Source organism: Pan troglodytes, chromosome 5, assembly GCF_028858775.2.
Source record: "Pan troglodytes isolate AG18354 chromosome 5, NHGRI_mPanTro3-v2.0_pri, whole genome shotgun sequence".
In the NCBI taxonomy this organism is placed as follows: Eukaryota; Metazoa; Chordata; class Mammalia; order Primates; family Hominidae; genus Pan; species Pan troglodytes.
The window spans coordinates 70,997,926-71,016,482 of NC_072403.2; the positions used below are offsets into that span (position 1 = coordinate 70,997,926).

Below are 18,557 nucleotides of genomic sequence, written 5' to 3' on the forward strand. Positions count from 1 at the left end.
TAGTATTACTTCATTGCTCTATAACTATAATATTTTTATTAATAAATACAGTAGCATTTGTATACTGTTGATTATTGGTCTTATTTGTACAATTAAATGGCTCAGTCTGCAGAGTTTCTTAAATTGTTTCATTTCTCAAAAAGTTTCATGTAACTTAGCATATTTTCTCCAAATGCCATTCATTTTACAGGTAGGCAACATTAAATATATATACATCCATGTGCTAAAATTTGTCATTTTAGTGACTGTTTATATGTTATTAGACATGTCTATCATCTTACAAAATGCATAATTTAAAAAATGTGATATTTGTTAATATATTACATTTTCAACTACCCAAAGCAATACTAATTTTTCTTTTCTCCCAGAAAATTAAAACAATATGACTCAATATTATTTGTTAGTTAATATTTTTCCTATCAGAACTCCATAGCTAATGTTCTACTTGATCTTTTTGGCACTGAACTTTAAAAAGAACAAGTCTCATTCTGTAATAATTTTATTTTTATTTTAAAAAATATTTCAGCTCATGATGTTAAACCAGATACATCGATATTTATTTTACAATTCCAAATGATAATATCAGTTGTTTATATGGATTAGAAATTAGTTTTATATCTTACTTTTGATTATTATTTGTTAGCATTTAGTAGCAACATTTATCAATATGGTGGCAGTTCATTGTCGTGACTATTTGTTAATAACATCTTTTATTTTTTCTATTTTTTTACATTTAAAATATTCTAAATTCCTTTCTCATATTATAGACTTGACATTTGTAATACTAATCCCATTCTTTACTGATTTTAATGGAGATTATTTTACTATGCCAATAGTAAAATAGAGTTACTCTGTTAACTCTACTTTTCTCCAATTTTATTCAAGTGGCTATTCATTTTTACGGTGGTCTCATTTCATAACCTTTTTTCCACAGTATCTATGCCTTTTTAAGAAAATATTTGTGTCAAGCTAGCTTTCTCATCTCTAGCAGATCTCATAAAGAATTATACTTTTCAGTGTCAATATTCGTTTCTATTTTGGTTTATGTTGCAAATTTTTATGGGCTGTATTTGAGCTTTGTATATTAAGTGAATTAATTTGTATGAGCAGAAATCTGAACAATCTAAATAATTGCTTACAAAATAGTAGGTTATTTTTATTTTAATCTTCTTGCCATTTCTGTGGCCACTATTAAAATCTTAGGTGATCTAAACTCGATTGACTGAATGTTATATACGTTTTCCATCAAAGCGATGCACCAGTACTCCTGGAAGAGTTGAAAGATTCTGGAGCGATTGCTTTCTCACCTGCCAAGAATTGAAATGGCACATAGGAATTCCTGTGTGGCTGTGGGCTCCAGTTAGCCTCTGTTCGCTTGCTAGGTTCATGTTGTACGCTGCGCAATGCCCTAGCCACAAACTTTGGGAAAGCTAATGGCTACCAGATAACAGAAAATCTATCTTCTCAAAAAGAAGTCTGGCCAAATTTTGTGCTTTTTATTTTGCTAAAAATAACTTATGTGAAAATCCTGCTTCTGCCATTTTGTTTTTAATAATACATTTTGCCTGTCTCAGTTGTCATATGAAAAAAGCTACTACTTTTTTTTTGCAGGTGATTTTTTAAAAGTCAGAAGCTGTTAAGTATACCATAAGAAAAAATATCATTTTAAAAACTATTTTTACCATGTATGCTTGTAACTATTAAAATAGAAAAGTTAATATCTATTATAATGAATATTATCTAATGCTATATAATGAGAACGCACCTATGCTTCTCTGAAAATATCCTGGCTTACAGATCTATCCAGCTTGAACTTAACTAATATAACTCCAATCATCATTCATTTTTGGTGTATAAATAAAAAAGGAACAACATAGCTAAATGGTTTTATATATATAATTAATCACTATGGCCTCATTATACTTCATACCTTGTGCCAAGGTAAGTAAATACAAGTATGGAAGAATAAACAGGTTGTTAACAGATGAATGGATGGATGAATCCATAATACATAACTTTGTTAAAGCATATTTTAAAATACCTAACTTATTGAAAGATTGTTTGAAGCAATAAGCTTAGATTATCCTATAACTTATCTGATTAATTTGCATGTTTACATAGTGTTCATGTAACAAGAGGTATTCTATTTGTAATGAAATAAAAACACTAAAATATCTTTAAAAGCAAACAAATCTATTTTCCTTCTTTCTTAAACATGTGCATATTTATTGTAAGTGTTTGATGTTTTCTGGCTATGTTTTTCTATTAAAGGTCTTCCCTGGAAAAAAAAAAAAAAAAAAAGAATGACATGTAATGGAAGCTTTCAAAGTGATTGTTGATACGTGGTATCTTTTACAAAATTGAGAAATATATGTTAAAATTTAAAACATCAAATAAACCCTTTGAGGATTGTGTTTAAATTTGTGTTATTTTCTGCTACATTTTGTGGCCTAATTATGTGAAATTTTACTCTGCAATTGTATTTTGCAGCTATTTTACTATGAATAATTTGCATTTTTTTCTATTTTCCATGGAATTTAAATTAAAGACAATCAACTTTTCATTTATGAGAGCAGGGCAGTATCACCTTTACATTGTAGCAAAAATAACAAAAGATAGAGAAATCACTTAGTTTTCTGAGAAATGCAAAAAATGTATCTTTCCTCTCTTGCATTTTTGGATGCTGTTTTATAATGCTTTTTACATTTAGTCAGCATTTTTGAAAATTGTACAGATTAGAAATCTTTTAAGAAGTGCCCTAACAGCAAGAAAAGCCATGCTATCTTCTATTCATAAAAAAGATCATTTTGGAAAGGTACTTTCCTTCAGTAGCTTTTGGAGGCTGTTTATATAATGTAGCTGCAAAATAACATTTTCAGATAAATTTTAAAAACTACGAAAATATAAATTGTATAGTGTCAACAAATATGACTGTATTAAATGATAGAAAATGTCCTAAGTGTACAAATCGAGAAATATTACTGTCATATCACATTGAATTATAAATGCAGAGCTAACCTGGTATCTGTTAGAAAGAGAATGGAATTTGACAACTACATCATTTAACTTATAATGGTATAAAAAATCAGGAGAAAAAGTTCCCCAGGTATTGTAGGAACTTACACAACTTTTATCAGTATTCTGGAGGGTGACCAAATTGGTAGTTCACTGATTATTTTGGCCTTCACCCATCGTGAGGTTGCCTAGGTTAACACCAAAATTTTTCTGGGTTAGCAAAGCTACTAGGTCACAGGAGGGAAATTCTAACCGATCACTTCCATACTATGCCTTAAAAAATCTAAACACAGAAATTATGTTAGAATTTGCAGCCAGAAAATTAATTCTGATTGAAAATGTGTCATTTTCATACTTAGACCTGTTCATTTTAATCTCTATTCTCATTTACTCTCATTTAGTTATTTCTCAGTTGCTTGATAATTAAAATAATTATACAGTATGCATATATCACACTTCCAAATTAAGCTGGCCTTTTATACATTATCTCAATCTCTGCCAAATGTAGATTTGTCTTTCTCTCACTTCTTTCTTGTTTACAGTTACCTTGCATTTCATGGAGTATTGGAAGACTCAGTTTCATCCCATTCATCTTTCAAGGATCAGCTCAAATATTACATTTTCTAATACCACAGGCAAAAGTCATTGACTATCCATCAAGACAGATTCTTGATTAAATTTTTAAAAATACATTTCTACATGTGTTGAATTAAAAATCAGGACCTGTAACCCACAGAAATATACATATATCTTCAAAATTTAACATGTGATGTCTTTAATGTTGATAAAACGATATTATCCATGTACATAAGTTATAGAAATGAATACCAAAAATTCTACCCAAAGAATAACAGTAATTCTTTCTTTGAGAGTACTAAAAATGTTCTGAATAAAAAGGGAAGAAAAACAAGCTATCAAAATAAAGTCTCAGTGATATGCCACTTAGTTATGCTGTGTAAATTCACATTAAAATTAAAAACCCACACTTTAAAATTATCTGTGGTCTTGGGCTGCTTGATATTTGATTTAAAAGCAGTTAATTGAAGAGTAGTAATTTTAAAAGTAGTGAATGGGGTTTTAGTTTTGTATTTGTTCATTTGTATGGGTGCTGTATTGTTGATTGATTTCTTAATGGGATTCTTTTAACTTCAATGGGAATGTGTAAGAAAATTAAATTACGTAAAGCCTGGAGCAGCTTATAAAAGTCTTGGGCTCAGTAGTGTTATCACCTTATATTAATATATTGGATTTCCCGCAGGAAGCTCAAGATCCTTTCAGTATTTATCCTAATAGTAAAGTAGGGCAGGTATACAGAGGGGAAACAGAATGTCTATACACCAATAATGGGAAAATTGAAAAAAAATAAGATATTTCATATTTAGATGAAACAGAATCAGAAACCAGGTCTCCTTTAGCTACTTTGGTACAGAATGAATGGTGCTCACACTTATAATTTTACTACCATTTACTTTGGAACACTCCACAGTGTAGAAATGGGCTCAGCATAAATGCTAAACATATCATTACAAATACTTCATGTTATGATGAATATATTTGGTCATTTCCCTTGGGGTCACTTCCCAAGATGGTTATTTTATAACACTTTAATATAAATGCTTAACCTTTAAAAATGTAGTTCTTTTGGAGAAAATCCCAGATGTGCATACAATTAGAACCAACATCAAATATTTTGTGTTGCCAGATCACTAATTAAATTCCTGCACATAACCTTTTCCTTCCTGAAATGCAACATTTAGTAAATTATTTTATAATTATGCAAACAATGTTTTGTATAGCTTTTGCATTTTAATGAGTTTGGGAGAAACCAATTTAGAATTAAATCAGATTCTGAAAAAAAATGAAACAAAACATGTGTTGTACTAAAGAGCTGCCATCTAATTGTAATAACACACACTACTTTCCATGAGTCTGTAATTCCTTTGCCATTTAAAAAGTCACAAATTTTCTGCTTAATTTTTGTTTTTTTGCCTTTTTATGGGAAGATGTTTAAATATTTAAATTCACAAAGGACTCTCAAGAATCTTCCAAAGTGAAGAAAAACTGTTCTGTCTCCCATAACCTTTTCTTTAATATTACCTTTCAAAAAAGTTTCTAGAGCTCCTATATTCTATTTGGTTAGATTAGCCTTCAGTACACTCAAAGTCCAGGGATCAAAGTAGGCAAAAATATAATGCCCAACTTTATTTCCCTGATTTCATCAATAATTTCATCAGACATTGTATAGAACAGTATTCTATTAATAGGACTAAATATGCATTAGTTGTTAAATAAAATGAAAATTATGTAGCAGAATAATTATCTTGAAATATTGGACTTTTTAAATTTGTTAAATATCTTTAGCCCCCTTTCTATTTCCTGTTTTTCAGAATGTAAGGTGTATAAATGACCTGTAGGAAATGGCAAACTTATGTCTGAGGGACAAACATATTGACAAACATATTATGTCTGAGGGAATCCTATAAATAAAGAACTGGAGTGAATAGCTGAAGTTCTGACAAAAAATATGGGAAATATTTGGTATTATAGCTGTCTGAGTCTTCCACTAAATTCTTTGTACCATGGTGTGCTTTAAAAAAATACAGGAATGGACAAAGAGGAGTCAAAGTTATTATAGGACTAAGAATACGAGATAGATACAAACAAACACATATGTATATATGTGTTCATAGATACAAACACACACGTGTGTGTGTATATATATATATATATATATATGTTTTGGTACAGTTCTTTCATTTTACTTAATTAATATTGACCTCCTACCATCAAACATCTTTTAAGTATAAAGGTGAAAGGAAGAGGTAATTAGAGAATGGAGAATTCAACACACGAGAGCTACTTAAAAAGTTACCATACATATGGCAATTTGTATGGAATTTCACAAATGTAGGAGATAAGGGCAATAAAATAGTACAATGTGGGTAAATCTAATATTGGATCTATAAAATGATAACAATGTCTCCTGCTATTTTAAAGATATATGGAATAATACATATGCACATATATGTGAAGGGGATTAAATGTGGTTAAATATTTATGACCTTTACCTTGTCTGGAATGTGTAACAAGTACCAATTTCTATTAAATTATGGTAAGCTAATTAAAAGTATTGCAATCCCTAGGTTAAGCACTTAAAGAGTAGTAAAGGTAAGTGTTAATATCAATAAAGGGGAAATTGGACAGACAAAATAATCAATTGAAAAGAATACATAAAAAGGAAAAATATAACATAGAATGGATGAAACAAATAAAAAACAAATAGTGTTGGCATATATTTAGACCTTAATATAAACTAATTACATAAAATGAAAGTAGGTGAAGTCTCCAAATAAAAGATAAAGGCAAAAGTAGTATCCCATAAATAGATTTAAATAAGAAAATATGTTTATTTTATACAAATATGGATTAAAATAAGAAACTTTTAAGTATATGCTAAATAATATAGCTCAAAATTTAAAAGGTAAAATTTTAGAACTACTTGAAACTTATTAAAACCAACTGGCGTGAGGACCTCTAACTCATTTATATTGGGTTTGTGTGTATGTATATACATTTATGTTTATTATAAATAGATGTAAATGTTATATAGTCAAATTTCCAACATTTAGCTACACTTTAAAACCACATGGGAGTATGGTATATAGATTGAAACACTGAGTTTTTTTCTTGAGGACTACTCCCAAATATGTGGATGTGTTATATTTGAGGTGGCATCAAAATACTGCTTTCGGAAAAATGTATTCAGGTAATTCTTACCCCCAGCCTGATATATATACCACAGAAAAAGACATTTTAAAGCATATGCGTAAGGTAAATTTCTTCCAAATATCCAAGCACTGTTCAAAAATTATCACATGCTAAGCCAAGCATAACAGATGAGTCATAGGAATCCAACATTCCTAACTCCTTCCTAAATTCACACATTACTAACAAATCATAGCAGTATTTCTGCCAAACTTTAGGAATTTTTCTCAGCACCCTTCCTTTCAGTCCTCTTGGTAGGTGCTAGAAATTCTCTACAATTGGAAGAATAGTAAGAAATAATTTTACATTTCTGTATTTTTCAAAAAAATTAAGAGCAAAAATATACCAAAAAGCAATGATTAGTAATCATATTCTTTATTAATGATACATTAACACTGAAAATTAGTACCAAAAGAGTAAAAAGTATTGCCAAGTAAATTTAGAAGTCTTTTCTTTCAAATGCCATATTTACTCATAAATGGAAATGAAAATCAAGTCTGAAATCTATTTAGAAAATAGTACAAATAAGAAACTTTAATTTAACATTTTTAGAATACAGGCAAAGCAATACCCAAAGTATTTATAGCTCCAAACTTGTTATTGTTAAACAACAAACAGAATAAAAAATTGACTAAGGGTTAACAAAACATCAAAAATTAAAGAACACAAAGAACAAAGCATTGTAAAGTTTAGTAAAGATGGAGAAAGGACTCTATCATTAAACATATAAAGTATTAAACAAAAATCAGAGAAAACCTTGAGAATAAATCTATGAAAATAAGTTCTTGAAAATAACAATGATATGTAGAAAAATCTAACTATTATAAGAGAAAATACAAAAGATGAAAAAAATTGATTTTGATTTTATGTCTATATTTTTTTCTCATGTTTTATTAGTTTTTGATTGGAACAGCTAGAATTTTGCATATCATTGAATTGTTATTCTATGACAATTATACTTTTAAATGTGAATATTATAAGTAACTCCAGTAATATACATTAGCAAATTCTTAGCAAATCCTAAGGAATTTTTAAAATGTTTGTAACCATTATGATTCATCTCACTTTATTTAAAACATTTTAGAGTTTAGAGTCAGAAGTACTTTCCATATCTTTGTATAAAGTCAGCACAAGATTGTAAGGCCATAAACAAAACTTCTAATGAACGCATCTAAAAGACCAAAATTGTTAGTGCATCAGTGTGTGCAATTCGCAAAATCTTTAAAAATTATGAAAGTAAAATATCAGTTTATTAAACAGCTGTTGTGCTAAATTATTACTTCCCCTTCTATTCCTATTTAATGTGTTTTAATTAGAAATGATATCATCTTATTTATCATCTCCTTAATATCAAGCCATCACCATGTTTAATGATAGCAAAATCTAAAGTCCTTTGAAATTCAGGAAGAAAAAAATGGGTGTTTACTCTCACCATTAATATTGTACTGTCTTAGAAATTTGATCAAATGGTATTAAACAACAACATAATATTAGTTCAGTAAATAATAAAAAGAAAATAAAAACTACCTTTATTTGCAGATGTAATTCTCTCTAGAAATAATAAGAAAAGTTGTATCTTTAAATTATAAAGAACTATAGCAACTAAGTAAGATACACTTCTCAGGAAAACATGGTAAAGAGCCTGTAAAAATTTCACATTGTAAGCACTCAATGTTTTTTTGCTGCTGCAAGAAGTGAAAATCAAAATGAGATACAATCTGATACATAAGAGTGGAGGAAAGTCAAAACCATAGTGATTAATAATTGGCATAGTGAATGTGTAAACCAAATGGTCCTCCTACACACTGTTGTTTGAAGTGTAAATGAGGACAGAGAATTTGGTTGTACCAAATCAACAACCACTCACATGCTTTTTTTGATTTAGCAATTTTCTTCAAGTTAGGTGCATGCATTTACATAAATACTTCGAAGCCATAAAAAGTGAGGTTGTGTATTTATCTTATTGATATACACTGATGGTCAACATTCATGTGTTATTTTTAAAAAAGGAGGTTATAAACATATGTACATGAAATCCACTGTTAACCTTTCATAAGGGAGGTTGTTCTTTCCATGACATGAATGGGTAGGAAGTTGACAAAAACTAAAGGAAAATGCTCCAGGAGCTCATCTCTGGGAATTTAGGAATGAATACTCCTAGAGACAGATCAGCTCTGTGGAGACTCATCTTGGGAGTCTACTAAAAGAGTTATGTTGCTTCGAAGATGAGGCTCATTTTCATGAAGAACTAAATTCTCAGTACATCGAAAGAGTAGGATCCTGCTTCTACCTACATCAAAGATCTTAAGCCACTAGCTGAGTGGTTTAAGAGCCAGTATGTCAGAATATAGTGCAGAGTGATGAAATTGAGCTTGACGTGATCCTACAATATGTCTTGAAAGCCCTGAGCAGATACAAAATGTTAATGGAATTTTTATGAAGAGAGGGATGTACATGCAGCTCCATGAGAGACAGAATATGCTGGGATAAGTGATACCAACAAAAAAAATAGTGAATTTAAGGCACAACCCCAGTGACTAAAAACAAAATGTTTTCTGAAGGAAGACTACAATATCATGGTGAATTTTGGGGAAAACCATAAATACAAGCAACAGGCTTATATAATATCTCCTACTTTCTCCTCTTAGGCATAAATTACAAAAGAAAATATATACAAAATAAAAGCAATTACATAAGATATAAAATCAATGTTATTTGTGCATTGGTGTTTTTAAAAGATCAGAACACAAAATAGGCTACACTATAAATTTGTTTTCTGTAAAACTATCCATGAGGTCTTAACAGAATTGGTGATTATAATGGCTAGGTTAATTAAATGTCTATTCAAAGTATAGAGACTGGAATGTGGAAGGAAGCAATCAAGGGTAAAAGTCTTACTAACTGGGTCAGTTTTGAACACCCAACATGAAGTAGTTCAATTCTAATGTGGACGAGATAGTCTTGGGCAGTGTGATCACTCCAGTGAGTGTTCTAGAAGTACGAAGGCACCTAGAAGTTTCTCTCTTTGTATATAACTCCTTTGTATATAAAGTACCCCCTTTAGGTACTTGTAGACTGCTTTGGGGAAAATGAAATTATAACCTGAAGGAATATAGTACAACAGTGAAAATTAGGCATCAATAATTGGCACTGTACAGTGGGAGCTAGGTTCCAGCTGAAATGCAAACGTGGTTGAAACATACTAGTACACTTCTACAGAAATAAAAGTTAGCAGACAAGGAAGGAAAGGGGCCTATGGAAAAAAATTAATCCTGGAATTTAAACAGTTTTGTGTTGCCACGGTAACTTAGACCTAAAAATAGAATAAAGTTGTCTGGTTGGCATTTTGGAGAATAGAGTCATAAAGATTTGCAAGTCAAATTTATAATATATAAGATTGTATCAGAAAAGGAGTTTGCTTTAGGATAGCAGCCTCATGGAAATTAGATGAAAACTAGCAAATCTATCAGTAAGGCTTATCTCAGTCTCATCTCAAACAGGAAACGGCTGGGCTTGATATTGTCTAAGAACTTGAATCCTCCTATTGGTTAAAGGAGAACTTTCTAGACTTCTCTGGTAATCAAGACAATTATAAGAAAAGTAAGATGAGAAGATGGTTACTCAAATCAAGAAGGACGATAAACTTGCATGGTCTTGTTTTGACCATGAAAAAATTTTAGAGAATAGTAGTGCTGAAAGTGTCAAAAGGATGAGGGAAGAATATCAACTAAAAAAAAAAATCAATTTTGAGTTCATTACTAAAATATTATAGACATAAATAATACTGGAATTGCAAAAAGGTTATAACCTGAAAAAACACATTCTTTGAAATTATTTCCAGACTTAAAAATCTTTGGAGAGTTTCAGAAAATTGATTGGAATCAGTTTTAAATCCTGTAGGATTCACTCAAGCATATGGCCTTACCAAATGAATGTATCAGCTTCTTCAAGAACTCCAGAGATTAGTGGTTTTCTGCAGAGAAGATTGGACTAGCTGCTTTCCTCATGCTGTGTTTCATGGTAGTTCACACTCAGAAGTGAATTTTACATCTTAGGATCCATACAACTCCTCTTCATTAACATAATTTACTGGGTTTAGAACAGTTTTCTTAAAGTGGTTCACAGATCAGCAGTGTAAGGATCACCCCCGACATACTGGACGCTAGAGCTACCAACTGAGAAACTCCTAACGTGGGGCCAATAACTGGTGTTGTAACAAGACCTCCAGGTAATTCTACTAACCTAACGTTTGTGATCCTCTGGGCTGGAGATACAGAGACTGACATTTAATCTGGAAATTTGACCGTAAGGCTAAAACTTCCAAAAATGTGATGGGGATCAGGGAAATAAAAGGTGATTATACTTGATATAAAAGCCATGGTTACGTTGTTTTTAAAATGTTAACAAATGCCTTCAGAAAGCACATGAGTTTGGAGATGGAGGGAGAGAAAGCAAATGGAGGGGGGAAAAGAGACAGCAAGGAGAAATCAAATGGAAAGGGAGAAAGGGAAGGAGGAGGATCATATGATGGGGAGAGAAACCAGGTGGAAACGGAGAAATCAGATGGGAAGAATTCAAGATGAAGGGAGATACAACTAACAGAAGGAACCAGATAGAGGAAGAGAAGGGGGCTGGAGAGAAAGAGGGGCATCTACTTTAAACTGCCCCCAAAAGATTCCACTTTTAGTGGGATTAACTCTGCATCCCTGGGAAAGTTTAGGCAGATCAGTTCCTTTACTTCTCACCGTGTGAAGAGTTTAGAAGTAGGACTGAACTGAGGAAAGCCAGAGGATTTTTTATAATTCAGTGGAAAGAAAAAGACACAATAGAAAATACGGGCCTTGCTTATAATATGGGCCTGTGAAGCTTGTGTTGGGTTTAATTTGAAAAGTGAAAGAAACATAATAGCGTTTAACCCCACCTGGAGAAGTAGGCCATACCAATTTTATATTATACTCCAGTAATAAGTATTATGTATATATGTGGTAAAACTATATAGTTTATATACAATATATATTTAATGATCATATAATGTACAACCAATATAGAGTTGATATATAAAATAATAGATGATTCATTGATCATGTTTGCAAATACACATATGTATTTAGCCATGCAAAAGGATTATGGCAAATTACATATTCTATTAGTAATGGCATTATGCAGAGTTAAATTCATTCTTTCTTTTATGTAAAATTACTACTTAACTATATATTTACTGATATTTGGAAGATTGTTAAAGAAATGATACATATCTATTTTCTAAGACAGACACCTATATTTTAACAATGCTAGCACATTTATGCAATTTTATTTTTACTTAGAATATGTTTGAGTGTGAAGTAATATGACCAACTTTTTAGTAAGCTTACCAGAATTTTTGCGCTCAAATTTATTTTTGCCTTAAAATAGCTAATCTGGATGGCTATACATTTATTCCAATGATATCACCATTTCCATTTTTGGAATTTATCTTTAAATTGCTTCCAAAACCTTCAACATATTACTTTAAATACCAAGCAGGGAAAATATTTTTCATGTTACAATGAAAATCCAAATAACTTTTCGAATTGGGTCTGCTTAATAAAATGGAATATCCAACTGGACAAAACTTAAAAAATGTTGTTTTATAAGTGATAATGTAATTGTTTTTCTGTATGGCCACTGTTCTGATTTTATAAGGTAATCATAATAAGTTTGAAATTACTATAAATAATTATATCAATGTAAGACCAATCAGAAAAATGTCAAGTAATTAAATTTGAATGCTTAATTTCTGATATTTAACCTTAAAAGCTGCCTTATTACTACACTGAATCTTGTTCTCTATGACTGTACAGAGAAAATAGTATGTTTGTGACTTCACTTTTTCTTAAATGTTATTAACGTCACGGCATCAAACTGACCTAGACAATACTGAAACCAAATTTTATTCTTAAACTAGAAAAAATTGTCACTCCATGTGCTTATGCAGCCAAACAAAAGGTTGAAATGCAGTACTAAGCTGTTTAGGCAAAATTATTTGGAGCTTATGGCTGCCTGCTTTTCCCTTCAGACCTTTGACATATACCATCATATTCCCAGTGCTTCAGCCTGACCTTATTAGTCTTATTTGCATGAGCAAGGCTGTGTAGTCAGATTAAATTGCCCAAAGAAGCAATCCTATTATTCAAGTGAATGCATTTTTTTTTACTTTGCCAAATAAGAAATGAGACAACAATACCAATCAATAGACACATTTGAGATATATCAAATAAATATATTAACAACATTATTTACTAGAAAATTTAATTTATCAGGAAAAAAAAAAACTTGCCTTTAAATCCTGGGACACACTTGCAGAAGAAATATCCCCTTAAATGTGTACTAGTTGTTCCATTTTTGCAGGACGCAGATTTGCAGTCTTCAGTATCTATCTCACAGATGTTCCTTTCATATCTTTGCAGACCGCTACAGTTACAATTGTGCGAAAGGGCCAGGCAGAGGCCATGCACTGATATACTCTGGTTCCCTAAGCAATAGTCAACATTGACAACACACAATCTGCCAATGTAACTAAGAGAACAGCTGCATCTGAAACACAGAAAAATGAAAAACCCAATTAGTCATATACTTTATTTTGATATATTTAAGTATTTAAATCACACATTTATTTAAAAACACAGAAATAAATATTTAATGAAGATAGTTGTGGGGTGCATTTAAAAAATATTTTCATAAAGTGTCCATTCTTGGCAAAATTACTTTTGATTACTGTGCAGAATTATGAGTGAAAATAACTTTGGTGCTGAATATATCTAGTCTCAAAAACATATTCTGCCACTTAATTGCTATGTTAGCTGGGATAACATCATGAACTCTGCCTATGCTAATGTGTGTGTGTGTGTGTGTGTATTCATATATTATTAGGTTGGTGCAAAAGTAATGGCGGTTTTTGTCATTGAAAGTAATGGAAAAAAATCACAATTACTTTTGTAACAACTATATATATATACATATATATAAGATTATTCAAACTCAGTTTGTCACTCAGTGCAATTATTTAAGATGTAGCTGTAAGGCAATGCCAGGTATTCTTATACTATTCTTTAAATCTATAATATTTTGAATTTTAAAATATCTGTACTCTTGAATACATGAACATAATTCATGCATTCATTATTTTAGTTTTTTAGATACATTTTTAATGAATTTGCAAATTTCGACGAGATTTTCCCATAGTAATTTCAATTTATCCAATATATTTTTCTAGTAGTTTTTTACATAGTTTTCTTGTAAGTGAAGACAATTGTGAAATAGTCTGCAATTTATGTAAATGTATTTTAAATATGTTTTAGGTTTAATGCTGAGAACTATGTTGGCTATCAACAAAAGTGGGGATATTTTTCTGGAGTTAGAGAGACAAAGATTTTTCACTTTTTTCTTCCTTTCAAATACAGAGGTGCACAGAAACACACACACATCTGTTCAAGGCCTAATTTATTTGATCATTATACATTGAACAACTTTTCTTGGGTTCCTCTATATCTAGGCATAGTTATAAGTTATTAATATAAATTCTTAGATCATTTTAATATAATAATACATTATATAATATATCCATATGCATTTCTTTGAATATTTTATATACATACATAATTGAAAAAGAAAGCAAAAGATGAAAAAAAATTAAAGTATCATGATTTTCAAGAATTCTTTACCAAGCATTCAAAGGGCACTTAACATTAGCATATAAATATGTCAATGGGCTGAGAAAAGCAATGTCAAATCACTTTGCTTGTTATTATTAATACAAATTAACCTACTGAACCTAAGTCATTACACTTATAACTGTATATGACGGTAAGTGTTTGGAGCCAGCAAAAATGTTAAAGGTGAATTAGTTCAAGCCTTTCTTCTTGTAGTTGTAAAGAACTTAGCCATTTAATGCAATTTGTCAAGGATCACTGAGATTATTAATGGTAGGAAGTGTAGTGGATGCTTTGATGTGTTCAAATCACTGGTCTTGGAGAGAAAACTTTGGTTTTAATTCTTTTCAAACATGTATTAAACAAATACATTTGTGCCTGTTTTCCTCATCTGCAAAATTCTCAGTTGCACATCTATTTCACAGAAGAGTATTGAATGCATATTTTACTGGGCAAGTAACTGTTACCTACTATATCAAACACCCTTCCAACAAAGTTACCTGAAATAAAATCATAGAACACAGTTACTTCCCTTCAATACCTTTCCTCTTCTCCCTCCACATACAGAAAAAGAAAAAAAAAACCTAGGTAAATTCAAAACAACTGCCACATGGCAAAAAATTGTTGGCCTGTGCTAGGCCTTGTTTAACCGTATCTTTGTAAATTGTTAATAGTGCTCTTTCACTTTTAACAGTGTTCTGATTGGGGTGGTAGATTACATGGGGCCCTATGTATAATGCCAAGATTATTACATAGTTCTGTGCCTCTACTATGCAAGCTTTAGTCATAATGCTGTTTGTTATTCCATGAAAATGAAAAGAAAATTTTAGAAAGTTCCTTCCTAAATGAACAGGATATCCTGTACAAGAATACGAAGGCATATCTTTATAATTCTTCCTGAGCTAATCTCTAGTTTATTAAATCTCAATAAAGGCATCAAGAGGTAGACTCTAAATTATATATGGGAAGCTTACGGCATTGAGAATATTTTTGAAAATTAAGAGTAATATGGAAGTACTAGCTCAGATACTATAACAAACAAAAACTGTACTAATTGAAAGAGAGTTTGCCACTTAACTATTAGGATCTTGCTTAAGTCTCTAATCTGAGCTGTGTGGAGATAGTGACACCTTTTATTAAGAGGAAGATTTAATAGGAGAAAATTTGGGGTAGAAACTAGGAATCTGCATTTGGCCATAGCAAATTTGAAATGGTAATTGACCTATTTTTATATTTCATTATATTTCATGTATTTTTATATTGACCTCTTGATGTTTGTTTTATTGAGCTTTAATGTCCTCAAGAGAATACTTTTTCTTGTGTACTCGTCTTTTTAAAATTTGACGAGTTGTGGTTAGAGCAACAACCTACTTGTTCCCAATTTTTGAATTTTTCAAATTTTATTTTTGACACAACTTAGGCACATTCCCTTATTGTTTAGCATTACCATTTCTATATCAACCTTCCTACAATACAAACCTACCTACACATACATATTTTTATATATATATATATTTAAATTCTCAAAAATGATTATATCTTAGTAATATATAATGCTCTGAAATTTTATCTTTCCATTTAATGATATGTCTGAGATACCAATCCAAATTAGCACATTTTGTTTTCAAAGGTTGCAAATATTCTATTATATGAATGTACCATAATATTTCACCCTCAGAAGGCACTGTAGTTACTATGTGTTTTAATTTGTTGTGTTAATATTTATACAGAAATGGAAGTCCTTGTATAAATATATCAGTGGATTCTATAAAGAGGATCCATAGGATAAATCCCTTGCAAAATTGGCCCTAATCAAAAGGAAATCAAGTGTTTAATTTTAATAGTTCTTATCAAAGCCCTCTCTATAAAGGTTGATGTTCAGAATGCTGGGCTTCCCAAACACTGGAGAGTTCTGCATATCATAAAATGTTTTAGTATTTACCAGTCTGATTAGAAAATCTGTCCTATTTTGCTATGATTTTTATGTGTTTAATTCATGAATTGCACTTTTTTTGCAAAGTTACTGGTCATTTACCTTTTTGTTTTCCTAATAACAACCTATTTTTAGTAATTTTTCTACAATAAATAACATATTTTTAACACTAATTTTATAATTAGCACAAAAGAAAATAAGATATCAACACTTCCTTTTCCTTTGCACCACACCCTTCCCCTGACCCCCCCAAAAAACAACTTGGCAATCTATTGCTTTCTAATGGCCATTGTTTGAAAGCTCATTGGGATGTTCTTAGGAAAGTGTCGCTTCTGATGCATTGGAAGTAGTCCAAAATTTCTGAAATGCCAGGCGTTTTGGTTTTAAATTTATTTCCAAGTTTTAATATTCTGGTTTATTTTAATTTATATTTTCATCAAATACTATGTAAATATTCCTATAATAATGCAAATATTTCTTATAGAATAACTATAGTGTCTTCTGAGGGTCAAATATTACAGTGCGTTTCCATTTCTAACTCATCCTGCCACCTATATATAACTACTTTAAGATGTTTAACTATTTTTGTGTTTTCATTTATCTCAATATTTCCAAATAAAATATTTTACATTTATTACTTAATAAAAAAGCACATTTAAACATTATTCATTGATGTCATCCTATGGAAGAGAAGTATTTACATTTCTTACACTGCTCCTTACCCCAAAACACACACACACACGCACACACACACACAGACACACAGATAAACACACCAAGCCCTTATATCATTCTCCCAATATAAAATTAGGTTAATTTTGTAATAAATTAACATTCATTTTATATAATTATGTGTTTAGTGATATCGTTTGTAGCTGAAAGAGGTCGTATGCATTTACTTTTACAGAACATTTTTGTTTTCCTGGCAGTTTTTAATCACTATATTTTTAGTTTTGTTTACTTATTCTAAGCACCCAGTCATCATTACTTCCCCATGTCCCTCAATATGCAAAATACATTGGATATTCTCTCAGCCTCAGTCTTTTTGTCCTTAGAAATGCCTCTTCTGAATGGGTAGATCCACAGGCTCACTTCATAGTGTTTTCTGGGATGACTCTTCACCTTCATCCTGGGAAGCTTTACCGCCTGTCTTCTGGTTTGGATCCTCAGTTTCCTAAATTCCTCATCTTTTCCTTACTTGACTTCCTATTTTAAGCGAAGCATATTATTTTTAGGTTAGACCTCTTAGAACTAAAAATGTTCACATATTGTAGATCTGAAAACTATTTTTTCTACCTTTTTCTTATTACTTTGAGGGCAGTAGTCTTAAGTTTTGGAGTTTTTTTCAAAAGTTTAACATGCATCTCTTCTTTGTATTTCCTCTGAATTTTCTCCCCACCTTCCAACTGACTTTGGTCTCTGGCTGTGAAGTTAGAGAATTTCTTAACTTACATGGTTATGCTTGACTCTCCACTTATATTGAAAAATAAATCACCAAAAAATATGGTTTGAAATTCCATGTATTCATTGTGAGTGGTTTTCTAGTGACTTTATTGCACTGTGATCAAAGAGACCTGGCTGATTTGTTTAAGAACTCTCTAATTCTCTCAGAGTCTGTATTCTTTAACCTACATCCACTCAGTGACAGTCAGGGGAAGTGGCCTGACCACCCACATTTTTAGAGCAGAATAGGGAAAAATACCTTGTTACCTTTGTTTTGGGAGTAGATTTTTACTTAATTTCTCCTCTGTAGTATTGCACCACATCCCTGGGCTCTGTGTATTGCTCAAGAATGGAACAGGCTGTTCACACAGATAAAAGAGAGAATTCAGGAGTTTAACTGTGTGCTCATAAAGCTTTCAACCAATTCTTTGATTTTCAGCTTTACCATGGTCCCACCCTCAGGAATGACTGATGAGTACAATGCCTGTCTTTCGAGTATTCGGCTTATTTAGTGGCTTCCCCTCTGCTACCAACTTAGTTTGGTGGTTCTAGTCTTTCCTGATCCTTTGCATTTTAAATAATTTTTGTTAGGATGTTAGACATTGTAAATATTTTATTGAAAGTCTAGATTTGGGGCTGGGCGTGGTAACTCATGCCTGTAATCCCAGCACTTTGGGAGGCGGAGGCGGGCAGATCACGAGGTCAGGAGATCG

At 31.1% G+C, this 18,557-nt stretch overlaps 1 protein-coding gene across 1 annotated transcript in view; it reads right to left on the reverse strand.

Annotated features, from left to right (window-relative positions):
• Positions 1-18,557, reverse strand: part of LOC100609532 (protein eyes shut homolog) — a 2,075,858-nt gene that overhangs the window by 1,569,391 nt on the left and 487,910 nt on the right. Inside the window, exon 14 of the mRNA XM_063813139.1 lies at positions 13,097-13,353. Coding sequence (XP_063669209.1) covers positions 13,097-13,353 — 257 coding nt within the window. The remainder of the gene's footprint in view (positions 1-13,096; positions 13,354-18,557) is intronic.